This window comes from Odocoileus virginianus, chromosome 2 (assembly GCF_023699985.2).
Source record: "Odocoileus virginianus isolate 20LAN1187 ecotype Illinois chromosome 2, Ovbor_1.2, whole genome shotgun sequence".
In the NCBI taxonomy this organism is placed as follows: Eukaryota; Metazoa; Chordata; class Mammalia; order Artiodactyla; family Cervidae; genus Odocoileus; species Odocoileus virginianus.
The window spans coordinates 27,140,680-27,158,137 of NC_069675.1; the positions used below are offsets into that span (position 1 = coordinate 27,140,680).

At 45.6% G+C, this 17,458-nt stretch overlaps 1 protein-coding gene across 3 annotated transcripts in view; it reads left to right on the plus strand.

Moving 5' to 3' along the window:
* Positions 1-17,458, plus strand: part of PRKCE (protein kinase C epsilon) — a 534,046-nt gene that overhangs the window by 336,138 nt on the left and 180,450 nt on the right. For all 3 annotated transcript variants that reach the window (XM_070477675.1, XM_070477668.1, XM_070477678.1), the window contains 4 exons: positions 582-741; positions 2,787-2,821; positions 4,153-4,238; positions 7,118-7,247. In XM_070477675.1, coding sequence (XP_070333776.1) covers positions 582-741; positions 2,787-2,821; positions 4,153-4,238; positions 7,118-7,247 — 411 coding nt within the window. The remainder of the gene's footprint in view (positions 1-581; positions 742-2,786; positions 2,822-4,152; positions 4,239-7,117; positions 7,248-17,458) is intronic.

The window sequence follows — 17,458 nt, forward strand, 5'->3', positions numbered from 1 at the left end:
CCTTTAGGGAAAGGCTCTTTTTTGCTTTACTCTAGAGAAGAGGGAAGAGGAAGAATAGTCAGGTTTATTAGGCAGCTACTTCTCTGAGCTTGGCATCTGGGTGGGAAGGGAAGTCACACCATTGACTCCAAGCCACACCCCTTAGGGCCGTCACCATCATCCCCACGGCCAGAGGACAGTGCCTGCAGGGGCTCCAGACGAGGAACACGCGCAGTCCTCGGTCACTCCTCAGAAGTTTCCGAAAGGGTTGAACCTGGGCCGCTGAGCCCACACCCTTGCAACATGTAGCTGGTGCCGGGAGGAGTGAAGCGGCCACACCTGGAGCAGGAGTAGGGTTGGGATGGGTGCCGAGTGCAGCTGTTGTGGGAAAGTGCACAGGCCGGGCCTTGCAGTCACATGGCGCGTACTGGCTGGAGCTAAGTAGTGAGGCTCCTTAGACCCCTGAATCTCTCCACCAGCGGAGGCTGCCCCCCCCCTCAACCTCCAGATCTCCCAGGCTGGAGTAGCTCTCCCACAGAAGGTTATTTTCAAGGGCTGCTAACCCAGACTGTATTTTCTTCTGTGCTCTTGTCCCTCCTCAGCCCCTAAAGACAATGAAGAACGTGTGTTTCGGGAGCGCATGCGGCCCAGGAAGCGGCAGGGGGCTGTCAGGCGCAGGGTCCACCAGGTCAACGGCCACAAGTTCATGGCTACCTACCTTCGGCAGCCCACCTACTGTTCCCACTGCCGAGATTTTATCTGGTAAGGTCCTCTTTTCTGGAAACCTCTCAGTTAGACTTCTCGGCAGCAAGAGGTGGGGGGAATGGGTCAGGAGACTGGACACTTTATGTAAAAAATGCTAATGTGCTTTAATTCTTTATTTGACTACAGAAGACTTTTCTGCAAGGCTGAGTGGTGCCTGGGAGGCTAGATGGGAAGAAGAAACAATGAATCCTGGTTCCTACATATGGAGATATGTAGGACCATATCATATCTCATATTTAAGGAGTTAAGATTTTATAACCAGTAATGGTATTGTGTTTTTTTTTTTTTTAAAGAACTCTTAACTTTTAGAGAGGGACTCTGAATATTTACCAACAGAATGATGGATTTCTTAGATTTGTTTTAAAAAAATAACTGGAAGGAGGGGTGAGGGTCTAGGGTAGAGATGAAACAAGGCTGGCCATGAATTTATCATTGTTGGAGGTACTCACAGGTACCTGAGGGTCTACTGTGTTCATCTCTCTGAAAGCTTAAAAATATTCCATTGCCAGTATTTATAATACAAAACAATTCTTAGTAACTGTCACAACACTGGTGCTGAAAGGATGCTGAGATTTCAGAAAAGAGAGAGAAGCATTGGCTGGAGTACTCAGGGAAGGCTTCCTGGAGGAGGTGGCAATTCTCTTTTTATGATGACTAGGCTTTTGATAGGCAGAAACAGGTAAGTAGTATGCCTTTTTGGCAGGTGGAGAAGGACAAGGAATATTGGCCTTGGGGATTAGAGAGGAACTTTTGATGAGAACCTACCTTGTGTCAGGGTCTCTCTTTGGCTCTGGAAATCTCTAAATCTTCCCAGCATCCTATGAGCTATGTATTATGTATGTACCATTCCACTAACAACAATACTGAGGCTCAGAAATGAGACCAGCCTACAGCCCTCCAGCTAGGATGTGTCAGAGACCTGATTCCACCCTGGTGAGCACAACTAATAGCTCATGCTCAGCCTTCCTAGCTACCTCTCTTAGGTCTCTGGAACTGATGTGGAGTTCGCATGCTGGCAATCCCATGGAGGAGAGTGAGCAAGGCCATACTGCAGCATGAATGCAGAAGGGGAACATTCAAATTGCACTCTGAGGACACCCTGGATTCCCATGGTGTCCAGGAACACCTCTTCTCATCCTTGTGGTGTTCTGAAACTAGTCACAGAGGTTGGCATGGACATCCAAGGTGACACAGCTTAGAGCAAAGTCAACCTGATTAAAGCAGAAATAATGCCCAGCTCCATCCATGGACACGTCTCATTCCTGGGACTGACAGCCATCTGACCTGTACCTCTGTATTTTGGTCAAGAATTGGGGAACAGGTTCTGAAAGCTTAGCCTTAGAGATTCCGGTCTCCTCTAAGCCCATGGCCAGTACTACTGACCTCTAGGTTCCCTTAGCTGTAGCCCCAGTGATTCTGGCTCCTCTCACTGGACTGGGCACTGCAGGGAGCTGACCAGTTGGTGGTGGTGTCCTGAGGACAGGGCTCAGGCCAGGTTGGCTGGATTGTCCTGTGTCCAGGCTAACCCTAAACCTGCCCTAGGGGACCCTATGCTGGCCGTGGAAGGAATCTGTGATGTTGGCCTTTACCCAAATGGTAGATTGCACTCCCAGTCCTGGCCACACTCTGCCCCATAAACCTTGACTACTCCTGGAATGCTCAGGGAATATGCTTGCCAGCAAGAACCCTTCTCCACAACTATCTGCGAAGAAAGGCATGCTTAATGACTTGAGGCCCATGGAGAGCAAGCAGGGTCTCTGAGGCTTTCCAGAACACAGCTGGGCCCCTGGAGTGGCTGTTTGTATAGGAGACCGAGCTCTAACACTGACCAAACCTTGTACCCATTCCAAGCCCTGGGGCTGTCCTTGATGGCCATCAGAAGGAGTCATTTTAAGGCACCCTTCAAGTGGGAGCGAGATACTAGCCCTCTGCTGAGTGGACTCCACTCAGCATTTGTGGGCAGTGGCCAGAATGGGGTGGCTTTGTGTGGCTTTTGACCTACTGGAATTCATTTTCTTAAAGAGCTGTTTTCTTCTTTTCAGGGGTGTCATAGGAAAGCAGGGATACCAGTGTCAAGGTAAGAGGGTGTTGTATGAAGTAAATCCCTGGGAACCACAGGTCAATTCAGATCACGACTGCCTGTGGAAACGGGGGCTGGGTGGGATGAGACCCAGAGCTAGGTAGGCCCTGCATGGTCACGCTCTCTCTCTGCAAAGCAAGACCCTGATTTTCTTTTGTCCCTGCCTGGCCATCGCTCCACCATAGCTGTGTGGGAGTGGATGTATAGGAGCGCCTGTGGGGACCACCATCTGCAGGTGACCAGGGGGCTCAGCCTTTTGGTGCAGTGTTTCCGGTGCACCTCCTTCTTTCCCTGTGAAATGGAAAGCTTCAGGAAGATGCCCTTTGGAGGCCCTTGTGTCCTGAACCGGGTTCTGTGTGTTGTGTTAGCTCCCCATTCTCCCACTCCCTGAAGAAGCTTCCTCCCCTGCTCGTTTTATTCTGTCTCACTCATGGTCCTTGCTGCTTCGCTCTCTCTCCCTCTCTCTCTCTTTTTTTTTTGTCTCTTCTATACCATCATTAGCTCTTAAACATTTAACAGTTGCCTGAAAGTATGAGAGGGTTTGTTTCTTCCCCAGTTAATTGACTACAAATGCAAGGTTAAGTTATCTAGAACTGGAGGGTGGTATGTGATGAGGTCATGCTGAGGCTTCTCTGTGGTTGGAACTGGGAGCCCAGCCACTGGTTGACTTGAGTCTCACCCCTGGGGGACTGGGGTAGCTTCTGTGGGATGTGGCTGTGTCCTGGGGGTAATGTGTGCACAGATACACATGTGACAGTTCTTAGATTCCTTGTATCACCTACTGCCCACACTGGCCCATGACACTACAGACAGAGCGTCAGCCATTTCTTGGGGAAGTATTACATAAAATGAAAAATTTTAGATTTGGCACAAAAGGTATATCCAGATCAAGGAGCTAGAGAACTTCTATGTCACAGAATACCCACTCACTTGCTGCTGGCCTCCCTGCCACCCCAGCCAGCCCTGGTGGGACCTTGAATGGAACACAGGGGTGCATTCCAGCTGGGCGATTGTTTCCTGATGCTGGCATGGAGAAGCAAGAAAATTGATTGGTACTCCTGGAACTGGAGAAAACTGCTGATGCCCTTTGGATATAAATGGTCCATTCTTCTCCAGAGCATTTAGGAGAGCCTAATGGCTCTGATGGCAGAGTGCTTTGAAGTGATTGCATAAAGGGCTTCAGGTAGGGCATTGCAATAAGACTCTGCGTTGGAGACAGAAGGGGCAGGGCTCCCCTTCACTCCTCCGCAGAGACTTCATTGAATCCTGGGATGGAACCTTTCTTCCCCTGCTTGTCGCTCAGCTCTCTCATGTCTTGCTCTTTGCAGTCTGCACTTGCGTGGTCCACAAGCGATGCCATGAGCTCATAATTACGAAGTGTGCTGGATTAAAGAAACAGGAAACTCCCGACGAGGTAAATATTTATAACATTGAAATTCTGGGCTTTCTTCCCTGCCATCCCCACCCTCCACTGCCTCCTCTGTGGTCCCCAGGAAAAACCTTATCTCTCTGAGGTCCTGTTGCTTTCTTCATTGTGTTGATCAAAAATGAAGGGAGTTGTCCACAGCCTTCCGGCATGAGGTACAATCTACAGAATGAGTGCAGCTCAAAGTCAGGCTTGTGTGTGTGGATATGATGCCAAGGGTTTTATGGTCCCCAAAAGAAAGCCCAGGGGAAAATTTGAGTTATTTTATGTCATTATCTCATTGAAACAGTGAAGGGACTCACTGACATGTCAAGGGCTCCACACAGCTCATAAACAGTGAGACACAGAACACACAGCAGGAATCTTATCTTTATGAGGTGATGGAGGAATGGAGTGGGATTAACGAATCTAAGAAACACTTAAGAGGCTGGAAGAACCACAGTAATAACAATAGCTGACATTCATTGGGTACTCACTGTGCCCTGATTTAAGCACTTTATCGTATATTATTTAAAGCCATAACAGCCTTAATGAGATCTATCTTCATTTTCCAACAGAAAGAATAGAAGCGTAGAGAGGTCAAATTAACTTGCCTTAAACCTCACATCCCAGTATGTGAAGAAGCCAGCCAGTCTGTTCCAGAGTCTGAGTCCTTGACGACGGTACTATGTTCCCTTCATCTTAGAAACTAGTGTCAGATTGACTGTTAGAAAAGTTGTTAAGGGTAAAGAAGTAAGAAAATTTGACTTGAAGCCAGGTTTCTCTTAACTGAGTAATTGAGAGAAGAGTGGATCCACTAACAGAGGTAAAAAAAAAAAAAACCTCTTGGAGAAAATGACATGTGTGAATGTGAGTAGAGGAGTTATCTGTGTTCACGACAGTTGATTTCAAAGACATACTTTTAATTCTTGGTGAAATAAATAAATATCATATAATCATAGGCCATTAGTGTGAGAGACACCCTGGGTGGGATTACAATCAGATAGGTTTATAACTAGGCTTCCAAAATGAGTCCCTTCTATTTTTAAGAAGCAGGGTCTTCTACCTGCTTCTTAAAAACAGTTCAACAAAGTGACACCTTGACACCCAAAATATTTTCCATCTTTATGGAAAGCATTTCCATCTCCTTTTGATTTCACACCATCTCTGGAAAGCAGGAAGGGACGAGGCTTAGACTGAGCATCCCATGTCCCTGGAAAGCAGACAGCACAAAGCACCAAAGTCGTTTACTGACGTCCTACTGTCACGGTAGGAAATCGCAAGTCACTGTCACCTGGCTCTCTTGACTCCTGTTCTAGAATTGTAACCATAAGTATGCTGCTACTCTCATTAGTTTTTTAAATGAGTGAAAGAAAAAGATAATTTCCTTGCTGTGTGTCTTTCTTCTTAGGGACATTTTATTTAGCATTTATTGAGCACTTCCTGTATGCCAGATGATTGCTCCATGACCCACAGAAACAAAGAGGAATACATGATTCCTGCTCTTAAGGAGATCATAACTCTCAATAAGTTTTTAAAAAATGATCTCATAAGTTTTATCAATTGTGAACCTCTGCAGATGTCTAAACCTTTTTCACACCTCCTTGGAAGGAGACCCTATGACTTCATGCCATGCAGGCTAGAGGGTTGAGATTTGAAATGCACAGAACCCAGCTTTAATCTGTGACCTAGTTTCTCTGATTGTATTTTCTGGCATATTGAACACTGAAAAGAAGTTACCAATGAGCCATGTTCCCAAACTTGGTACATGTCCCAAGGGAGATCAATTGCCAGGGATTGACTGGGTTTCTTAGTGGAATTGGTTGCCTGTCCTGCTGCTCCCTGAGGCCAGTCTCTTAGTTACTATATTCCTGACCCATCAGGGTGAAGACTGTGCCCTCTGCTGGGCACAGCCCTCGGGGGACGAACCTTAAATTTCATTCTTTTGTGTAACGACCTGCAGTGTGAGACATGTACACACTCATCATCCATATACACCCCACACCCACATGGCTCTAAACACCAAGTATCTAATGCCCTCCCATTAAAAGGGGCCTTTGCCAATGGGCTCCCTGGAACTTTTGGCCACAAGCACTCGGCCGATGCCCTCATCCTGTCTTGTGTCTCTGTGCTCACACTTAGGACTCTTGCCATTCCCCGACTAACCAAGAATGCTCTCTCTTTGTGTCATCTTCCTTCCTTCTCTTCCTCTTTGGCCTTTAGTCTTCCAGTTCTATCTTTCTCCCTTTTCTCCCTCCCCGAGTCCTTCCTGTTGGCCTCACTCACCGCTCTCCGGCTGTATCTTCCTCTGAGTGCTGTGTGCATGGGAACTACACCTGGGCCGCCTCCCTGGGTGCTCGCGGTCTCCCTGATCCGGCAGCACAGCCTTACGTGTCGGTCATCATTCTCACTCACCATCGTCTGATACTTTAGAGTCCTTAGTGGCTGCAGCGGAGGGTCACACAGCTCTCCTGCCCCCACAGACCTCCTGGTCACCTGGGATGCTTCCCGACCTCTTTACCTTGGTTGTCCCCACATCTCTTTGGGGCTAGTCCTGGGAGACCACGACTCTCCTCTTAGTATCGACCCAGCATGTCTTCAGTACCTACAGTAATATGTTTCCTGCCTCTTCTACCCCCAGGGTCTCATTGATCCCACAGTCCCGTCACCTAATGACAGCTCTTGAAGGCCAAAATGTGAGGTGCAGATTGACTGCTGTGTGCCATGGGATTTGGAGGTCTGGAGTCCCCGATGGGACTGGTAGGGGGTCAGAGTCCACAGAGAAAGTGGGGTCAGGGCCCTGGGAGGAAGGCTGTCTTCACCATGTTCCCAGGGAAGCTTCAGAGCAAGGAGCTTGGCTTTGACTCTGTGATTTGCCGTTTCTGCAGGTGGGCTCCCAGCGGTTCAGTGTCAACATGCCTCACAAGTTCGGGATCCACAACTACAAGGTCCCCACCTTCTGCGACCACTGTGGCTCCTTGCTCTGGGGCCTCTTGCGGCAGGGTCTGCAGTGCAAAGGTAAGGCACTGGGTCCTGCTCTCCCCCTGCCCTTGCACCTGAGCCCCCGCTGTCCTCCCCTTAAAGAACCTTTCTTCTTGGAGCCTCGAGAGTGCTTTCCAGGGCTGACCAAAGGACTGGGCCCAAGCCCTTGCTAAGCCGTTGTTAGTTACTCTGAGCATTTGCAGGCTGTCTGTGTGCAGAGGCCTTCCAGCGGACTCCGTAGAGGGAATCAGAAGAGAGAAAGTGTGACTCCACCTTCTAAGACAGTGAACAAGCTGGGGCCACAAGATGAGTCTGAAAAAGTGCAGGAAAAAATTAAGGAAAAGATACACTGAGTATAAGAGAAGAAAAGTTTTTGGAGTTAGACTCTGAAATAAGTCATAGACATTTTTCTGTCACCATCCGTGGTTCAGAGTTTACTTTTGGAAAAACACCTGCTAAAATGCTGTCGTATAAGACAGATTGCTCCTTCATAGACCTGTGATGGATGTTATATTATCCCCCTGGCCCCCATGAGTAAATAGGCTCGGAGACTAATCTAACCTCTTCATGTAGCTCGTGAGCAGAAGTAGGGTTTGAATCTTGACCTCTGGGTCTGAGTTTCCTCCTTTATTTCCTGCTGTTCTCCCTTTGAATTGACTTCTGTTCAAATGAGTGTGCTAAGTGACACAGGTAATATCACATAATATGGGGAGGTGGGTTCACACTCTGGGGTCTAATAGAAGTCCAGTGTCACAAGCTAGTCTAACTTGCTTACAGAGTTGGACAACCATGAACTATTGACCAGGAATATCTCACAGACACTATTTAAAAACACTTTTTTATTATTTTCTTAAATATTAAAATTTTAAATTTTATTAAGTAAATTTAAGCTTAAAAATGAAAATGTATTAAACTGTTAAATTAGTTTGTTATAAAAGCAGTATTTTATTATTACTGAATGCATCATTAATAAATTCCCATTATGAAAAATTAGAGAAAGAGCTAAAGTATAAGAAGGAAATTGAAGCTGTGAACCAGTTGGTCACTGAAAGGATCCCAGTGAGAAAGTATGAAGATTGGAAATAAGGTATTGGCTGTAGTGGGAATAGAGAAGGAAAATAACCTAGAAGGTGTTGATGAGTGATTTATTGTCTGTAGTGATCAGATCCAACTGGGAGGATGGTGACACCACTCACTGAGACAGGGAACCCAGGAGAGAGGGCAGGGTTGGAGGTAGAGATGGTGGAATTGAGCTGGGAACGTGTTAACTTGAGGCGCCAGTGGAAAGTACATGAAGCTGTCTGACTGTTGGAAATTCTCATTGAAACTCAGTAAAGATGTCTAGATGGAGCTTTTAGATTTGGATTTGTCAATGTTTGAGTAGTAGTTAACCTATGAAGTAGATGTCATCCCCAGGATAAGTACCTTGAGTGAAGAAAGAAGAAGACAGCTTGGGAATCTGGGGATGAGGTAGGGTATCAGCATCCTAGGATGAGTGTGCAACGGAGCTGCACACTCTGAGGGGAGGGCCTCAGAGATAGGAGGGAAAGTGGCAGGGAATGGAATCATAGAAGCCAAAAGAGCTGAGAGTACTTTTTAAAAAATTTAAAAAGGGAGTGATGGATAGTGCCAAATGCTTCCAAAAAGTTATTTAAAGTAAAAAGTGCCACATGGGAAAATAGAACTACATATTATCCAGCAACTCCACTTCTGGCTATTTTCCTGAAGAAATAGAAACACTAATTTAAAAAGATACACATACCCGCTGTGTTCATTGCAACATTATTTATGATAGCCAAGATATGGAAGCAACCTAAGTATCCATCAACAGATGAATGGGTAAAGAAGAGGTGTTATGTGCACACACACACAAACGCACAGTGTAATAGTACTCAGCCATAACAATTAATTAAATCTTGACATTTGTGACATGAGTAGACCTAGAGGTATTATGTTTAGTTAAATAAGTCAGACAGGGAAAGACAAATGGTGCATAGAATCTTGTTATTGTTGTTCAGTTGCTAAGTTGCAACCAACTCTTTGTGACCCCATGGACTGCTGCACACCAGGCTTCCCTGTCCTTAACTATCTCCCTGAGCTTGCTCAAATTCATGTCCATTGAGTCATTGAGTCTAACTATCTCATCCTCTGCCGCCCTCTTCTTTTGGCTTCAATCTTTTCCAGCATCAAGGTCTTTTCCAGGGAGTCGGCTCTTCACATCGGGTGGCCAAAGTCTTGGAGCTTCAGCTTCAGCATCAGTCCTTCCAATGAATATTCAGGGTTGATTTCCTTTAGGTTTGACTGGTTTGATCTCCTTGCAGTCCGAGGGACTTTCAAGAATCTTCTCCAGCACCACAATACATAAAACAGAAACAGACTCATAGATATAAAGAACAAACAGGTGGTTTGCTGGAGGGGAGGTGGATGGGGGATGGGGGAGATTAAGAGGTATAAACTTCCAGTTACAAAATAAAAGTTACAGAGATGAAACGTACAACATGGGGCATAGACTGAACAATACTGTAGTATCTTTGTGTGTCGACAGATGGTAACTAGACTTATTGTGGTGCTCATTTTGTAATGTATAGAAATATTGAATCACTATGTTTGTGCACCTGGAACAAGCATGGTATTGTAGGTCAGTTATGCTTCAATAAAACTGAAAAAAAAAAGGTGGAACATGGGGTTGGATTTAACAATAAGGAGATCACTAGTGCACTCAGCAGGAGCTATCTTGGTGGGGATGAGGGCCCAAGTGCAGAGGCTGGAGTGAAAACAGAATGTGAAGTATTTTCAGGATATTTTATATAATCAGAAAAAAGACAGTGGAAAAAGAGACCATTAATGAGCCAGGAGAGACAGGGAATTGTTGATAGAACAAGGATAAAGAGATGGATACCCCTCCTCCTAGTCAAAGGAAAGACTCAAAGCCAGGCCCGGCATGTCCTGTGTCAGGGAAGGGAGTCCAGGACGAGATGACTGGCAGAATGGTCATTTAAGTTCTGAATCTTTTGAGGGCACTGCAGCTAAAAATAAGTTCCTTTTTTAATTAAGTTTTTATAGGAAATTCCTTACTGTTCTCCATAGTGGCTGCATTAATTTCCACTCCTTCCTACAGTGTAAGAGGATTCCCTGCTCTCACACCCTCTCCAGCATTTATGTATAAAATAGATCACTAAGGAGAACTGCTTTATAGCACAGGAACACTACTTGAAACTGTGGTGACCTAAGTGGGGAGGAAGTCCAAAAAAGAGGGGATATATGTATACGGCTTCCCTGGTGGCTCAGACTGTAAAGAATCTGCTTGTAATGAAGGAGACTCAGGTTCGATCCCTGGGTTGGAAAGACCCCCTGGAGAAGGGAATGGCTACCCACTCCAGTATTCTTGCCTGGCAAATGCCATGGACAGAGGAGCCTGGCAGGCTACAGCACATGGGGAAGCAAAAGAGTTGGGTACGACTGAGTGACTAACACACACATGTATGTATGGCTGATTCACTTTGCTGTACCACATTGCAAGCAGGATATTGTAAAGCAACTATGCTCCAACAATTAAAAAAAAAAAAAAAAGGTCAGCAGATAGAAGACAATCCCAGACTGTGGCACTTCTAACATGAGAGCAGAAAAGTCTTTTTAATTACTCTGTTTCTGATGTTGATAATAAAGAAGATTAGGTAGTGATGATATTAATTAGAGTGTTATCAGTGATGAAGGACAATAAATAGCACTCCATTTCATTACCTAACCCTTGTTAATTTCCCCAACTTTGATCAGTACAGACTTTGGCCAGACTTCTGAGTTACGGGGTGGGGCAGCGGGGGAAGAGAGTTCCCTTACTTCTGAAATACGAGATCCTTTTCAGAGTTGACGTGAGAAGTAAGGGGAGTGTGGAAGGCACGAGGAGGGTAGGAAATAGCTGTCCTAAGAAGTGAGGACGAGTAGGACAGGAGGAAGTGCTGGCCGCTGACACATCTTATGTTCTCTGTGAGCTTCCCAGATGTTGTTTCCCTTTCTAGAATTCCAGCACATGACCTGAAAGAAACAGGGCCTGTCCAAAATCCTTTTTGCCATTAAGTGACATGGAAACAAAAAGAAGAGAAAGAAAACAATGCAGCAGGAGCCTTGAATGCTTTCAGCAGAGGAGTGATGCATTTTTGGAAAGTTGAGTAGTGGTTGCCAGGAAGCAGAGCGCCTGCTTTGGATGGGACTCTGATGAGGCCATGTCTGGTTTTAAGTAACTCTATTAATTATTGATCTATCTAGGGAATCTAAATGAAGGCACCATCATCTCATAAATATTGATAACTTAAGGAGGCAGCCCAGACACCCAGACGTGGCTGCCAGGGCCGTGGGTCCCTGGATGACCCTGGGAGAAGGCAGGGCTGGGGGACAGTGTGTTCAGCTCTGTTTTGGCAGGAAGCGCCCCAAGCCTGCTCAAGTAAAAGATGGGAGAATGAGGCTGCCTCAAGCGAGGATTCCTGGTCACTGGAGCCCAGCAGGACATGAGAGGAACAGGCTACACAGAGATGAGAAGGTAGAGGCCATTCAGAACTTAGGGCCCCAACAAAGGTTTACAGATATTCCTGTCCTGTCCTCTGTTACCATGATTTGGCCTTTTCCCTCTTGCTCCTTTTCTCCTCCTGCTGCACTTTTCTCTCTCTCTCAATTTATTTTTTAGATTCACAGTAAAACTGAGCAGAAGGTACAGAGATTTCCTGTATATAGCCTGCCCCCCCCCACATATATATATATATATATATTTCCTGTATATAGCCTGCCCCCACATAAACCCAGCCTCTCCCACCATCAATGTCCCCCACCAGAGAGAGGCATTTGTTAAACAGTTGCTGAGCTTACACTGACACATCAATCATAATCACCCAATGTCCATAATTTACATTAATTTCACTCTTGGTGTTGGACACTCTGCGGGTTTTGACAAATGTATAATGACATGTATCTACCTTACAGTACCATACAGAGTGGTTTCACTGCCCCCCAACCCCTATATTTTCTTCTCGCTTTTTATCCTTTTTCAGCCTCAAGTCTTTTTGCCCCTGCAGGCCCCTTATCCTGTGGAGAGGGTGATGGCCAGAAGAGGCTGGGAGGGTCCTGGGAAGGGGCCCCTCTTATCTGGGTCTAAATCTGGTTCCACTCCTTTGATTGCTAAGAAAAAGAAATAAAAAAATTACTGACCTGCCTGGGGTCTCAGAGCAAGTCCCCAGGGAGCTAGAGTTACACCCAGGCAGCTGGCTCCTGCGCTGCCTCTGGTCTGTGATCCCCGCCCTCTCCCATCTATGGAGACTCCATCAGGTCTGCACCTTTGTTGAATCAGGCTGGCTTGGCCTCCTGGGCTGGAGCCCCCATCCCCTGGTCATGGTGGGATACAAGCCACTTGACCTGCTGGTCTGTGGCTTCAGCTTTCTTGCCCGTCCCACTCCTGGGGATAAAACATTTGGTGTTTTTAATGAAATGGGTTTTTCTCGAGCTTGCGTCTATAGCGAAGGATCCATGAGATGGTCCTGGTCACTCTCCCTTCAGCCTGAAGTTGCCTGAGCCACATGGGTGCAAAGGTGGTGGATATACTCTTCCAGAGACTGTCCCTCTGTCAGCCAGGGAGAGAGCGCGTAATCACCCCCTTTTATTGGCGGAAACTGGAGACCAGTGTGCACAGAGGGATACATCCAGGGACCTGTGGGAACCCACCACTGTCCTCTGAGCAGCCTCCTCCCTCCCACCGCCCAAGAGGGGCCAGTCACTTGGAGAATGCTCACAGGCTGTGTTTGTGTAACCGAGCTCCTTTATCCAGGTAGAAAGACACCAGCTCTAAAGCAAAATATTTCATTGCTGTCTTTTGGTTTTTTTTTTTTTTTTGGTCACCTAGCAGGGCCCTAGCTTCTCAACCAGGGATTGAACCTGTGCCCTTGGCAGTGAAAGTGCAGAGTCCTAACCACTGGACCACCAGGGGTTTTCCTCCTGTCCTTTATCTTATGATTTAAGTGCTGGCACCGTTGCGGTGTACCTCTCTATAGACTCCTGGAGGGTCTGTCTGAGCACCTCAGCCACTATTAGATGGTGAGAAAATGAGCTTCAGATGTTCGAATACTAGCGTCACTGAGGCATTTGAACTCTTTTTGTTCTTCATTTTATAATTCTACTGCTTCCTTAACCTGACCTTCACCTGCACAGTGAATGCCTCCAGGGTCCTCTCACATGTGCTTTATTTCTCCATTGACTTATGGAGTCAGTTTCCCCAGAGGTAAAGACTCCCAGTACCTTATGATTTTTGTTTCCTTCTCTAAAGAAGATGCGGGGTTCTCACCTGCCCTGGCCACCCACCCCGCTCCCCACTTCTCTGCTGCCTGTGAGCTCACACGTCTCCAGCACAGCCGCCGTGACATCACGCAACATCTCGGGCAGTTTAGCAGAAAGCCAGGCCTCTTTACACAATTCTGTCTGCCCTGCAGGGCCTGCAGCAGCCCTGGCTTTCCTGTCCTCCTCTGGGGTGAGGCCCCTGCTCCTGTCTGTCCACCCTGACTGCAGCTCTGTGCCAAGGTAGGGAACGAGGTACAGCTGGAAAAGGTCTGGCCTGGAGAGTCCTGGAGAGTCTCCTTCCTGGCTTCTTGACTCTCTCTGAGATCTTATCCTAATAGCAGCTGTGAGCCGAGGCTACTTTTGTGGACTAAGGGATAGAGAGTCACTCCCATTCCTGCAGGTAATGAAGGCCATCTATTTGGGGCAAACCCCCTAGGCAGAGAGCTGGAAGCAGTGAAGATCCCAGATTAGGAGTCCAGGAAACTGGTCTGTGCTGGTTCTGCCATTGCAGATAGGAGGAAGGGAAGGTTTTCTTTCTCTCTTCCCTTCCCTTCCTTTCTTCCTTCCTTCCATTTTAAAAAAGTGGATACTGAAAAAAACAAAACAGTAAAGTTATGAAAAAGGATTTTTATTCTCATCAGTTTTGAAATTATCAGCCCTTTACTATTATTTTTTAACAGTTTCCTTGTCACAGGGCTTCCCTGGTGGCTCAGCTGGTAAAGAATCTGCCTGCAATTCGGGAGACCTGGGTTCGATCCCTGGGTTGGGAAGATCCCCTGGAGAAGGGAAAGGCTACCCACTCCAGTATTCTTGCCTGGAGAATTCCATGGACTGTATAGCCCATTGGGTCACAAACAGTTGGACACAACTGAGCGACTTTCACTTTTCCTTGTCATATCTTCAACTTTTATTTGTATTTTTACAATTAAAAAAACACAAATAATACATAAATAATTCTCACTATGAAAGATTCTAGCAAGACTTAAGTATATATATAAAACTATTAAAGTTTGTTATATTCTCTTACCATATCTATCTCCAGCCCTAACCACTACTAACAATTTGCTGCGGTCCTTTTAAGGCTTTTTGTGTACATTTGCTACTCCCAGTCTTGTCTCCTGCCCGGGACTCTGCATCAAGCACTCTCCCACCCCTGCTAACCTCCATGACGCAAGCATACAACTTCCTGCTCACAGTTGTGTGTGTCTTGCCCCTGCACGTGGTGTGGCTGGCTGTAACCCATTATGCTATCAAGCCACTGCTCTGGCTCACCCACAAGGGCCAGATCACCCTCATGTAGAGCGATTTCTGGAGAACACTTAGGCCTGCCCATCTCCCTTTGTCACTATTCTCTCACAAGGTCTTCTGCCTGCTTTGGGAGGATTCCCAACAGCCTAACCCACCCCACTGCAACACCAGCTTTAATCTCAGCTATGGAAAGGGTGGGAACATGGAAACCAAAATGAAGGTCAGCATGCCCCAGCCCCCGTCTGTCCTGAGGGTAGCACGGCTGCCACAGCACCACCTAAAGCAGCGAGTAGGAGCTCAACAAATGTGTGATGAGACCCTAGGCAGAAGTAGAATAATGATCTTCCTTTTTGAAGAGCCCCAGCAGTGCAGCTCATCCCGGTGAAGCGGTTGAAAAATGAACAATATGAAGCAGCCTAGAACAGGAATCCTCAGGGAACAGGCAGCTGGGTGCTCACCAGTCCGGATGACGGAGAGAACGGGGTGATTCAACTGGTTTGGTTCTAACATTTACTTTCTCTTCCTGACCTGCGGCCTCCAGATGTTACTTCCAGCTTCTGGGAACCCCACTGTGGCTGCTTAAATTATGTCAAGTTCCCTTCTCTCAGCCAGCTTTGCCCTCATGTTTCCAGACTTTGCAAAGCGCTTTCAAAGTCGCTTTTTCATGTGGTTCATATTAACTGACATGTCACTGGGTTTTTTTTTTTTAACCTTACATATTAAGACAACTACACAGTTCTCCCAAAGAAATAACAGAATTTTTAAAAATGAAAAATGAAGTCCCCAAAAATCTTTCTTGTTTTGCTGACCAGTCAACCTGAGCGAATTTGTTTCATTAGGATGGACAGGTCTGGTGTTACAACACCAGAGGGCGCCAGCGGCTAAATCACATAGATAAACTACCCATGCTACGAAATTCTTTCTTCCTTCGGTTGCTTCATTCTTGTCCATTCTGTCACCTCAAGAAGAGACAGAAGAGAATTTGTATGAGATAAGATGGCTGGACAGGTGCAGATGAGCTGAGCTGAGTGTCAGAGAGTAGCTTTGCTAAGGGCAGTGGGACAGAGAATTCAGAGTGCTGTTGCCTGGAGTCTGGCATGGGTCTGAGGATTTTTGAGCATTTTTAGTAATAACTCAATTAATGTAGGTGGCACCATGGTCAGGCTGTGGTGGAGCTTTCTTTTTGTTTATATTGCCTGAGAAAGCTCCCCTCCCATCAGCTCCCCTACCCCCATATTCCTGCCTTTGGCTCTGTGGGCACCTTCAGCCTTGTAATTCACTTGAGCTCTTCAAGCCTGGGTTGGAGATGAAGGAGAGTAGGGTCAGTGCTGTCCCTCCTCCAAGTCAGTGGTCAGGTAGTGCAGAACCCTTAGGTCTGATCATCCTGCCTGGTTTGATTCCAGAAAGTCTGTGTGTGTGTGTATGTGTGTTAATAGACTTTAGCTTTTGGAGTAGTTTTAGGTTCAGAGCAAACTTGAGGAGCAAGTACAAAGATTTCCAGCATACCCTCCTACCCCCACTCACAGACAGCCTTCCTCACTATCAGTATCCACACCAGAGTGATACATTTGTTAAATCAATGAACTTGCATTGACGCATCATTATCCCTCAGTTTACATTAGGGATCACTCTTCGTACTAGACATCCTGTGGGTTTGGACAAATGTGCAACATGTTTTATCCATCCTTATAGTATTTATACATAGTAGTTTCACTGTCCTGAAAATCCTCTGTGCTTTGGCTATTTATTCTTCCCTGCCTCCGCTGCAGCCACTGACAATCCCTGATCCTTTTACAAGTCCACAGTCTTGCTTTTCTGTCATGGAGGAGGATGTCATGTAGTAAGAGCTATATAAAATGTATAGTTTTTTTTTCAGATTGGCTTCTTCCACTTAGTAATATACAATTAAGGTGCTTTTATGTCTTTTCATGGTTTAATAGCTAATGTATTTTTAGTACTGACGTATATTCAGTTATATGCATGTACCACAATTTAGTTGTTCAGCTACTGAAGGACATCTTAGTTGCTTTGAAGTTTTTATAATTATGAATACAGTTGTTGTACACATCCATATGCTGGTTTTTGTGTAGACCTTCATTTTCAACTCATTTGAGTAAATACCAGGAGTGTGATTTTAATGTCTTCTTGGAAAATTGTCCCTTGTTGTGCCCTTTGATATCTCTGATAACTTTCCTTGCTCTGAAGTCTGCTCTATCAGAAATTAATGTAGCTACTCCTGCTTTCTTTTAATTAGCATTAGCATGGTGTATCTTTCTTCATACATTAATTTTAATCTATATGTATCTTACATATTTAAAGTGTGTTTATTCTAGATAATATGTACTGTGTTTTCTTTCTTGATCCACTCTGACAATCTCTGTCTTCTACTCAATGTATTTAGACAATTGACATTTAAAGTGATTTTCAATATATTTGGATTAATAACCATCTTTTTTGTTATTGTTTTCCATTTGATGCCCTTGCTCTTTGTTTCTATTTTTGTCTTTCACATTTTTCCACCTTTTGTGGTTTTAATTGAACAATTTATAAGATTCCATTTTTTCTCTTTTCTTAGCATATCCATTCTTCTGTTATTTTTTAAAACTTATTTTCATGGTTGCCCTAGAGTTTGCAGTATACATTTATAACTAATCCAAGTCCACTTTCAAATAATGCTCTAATAC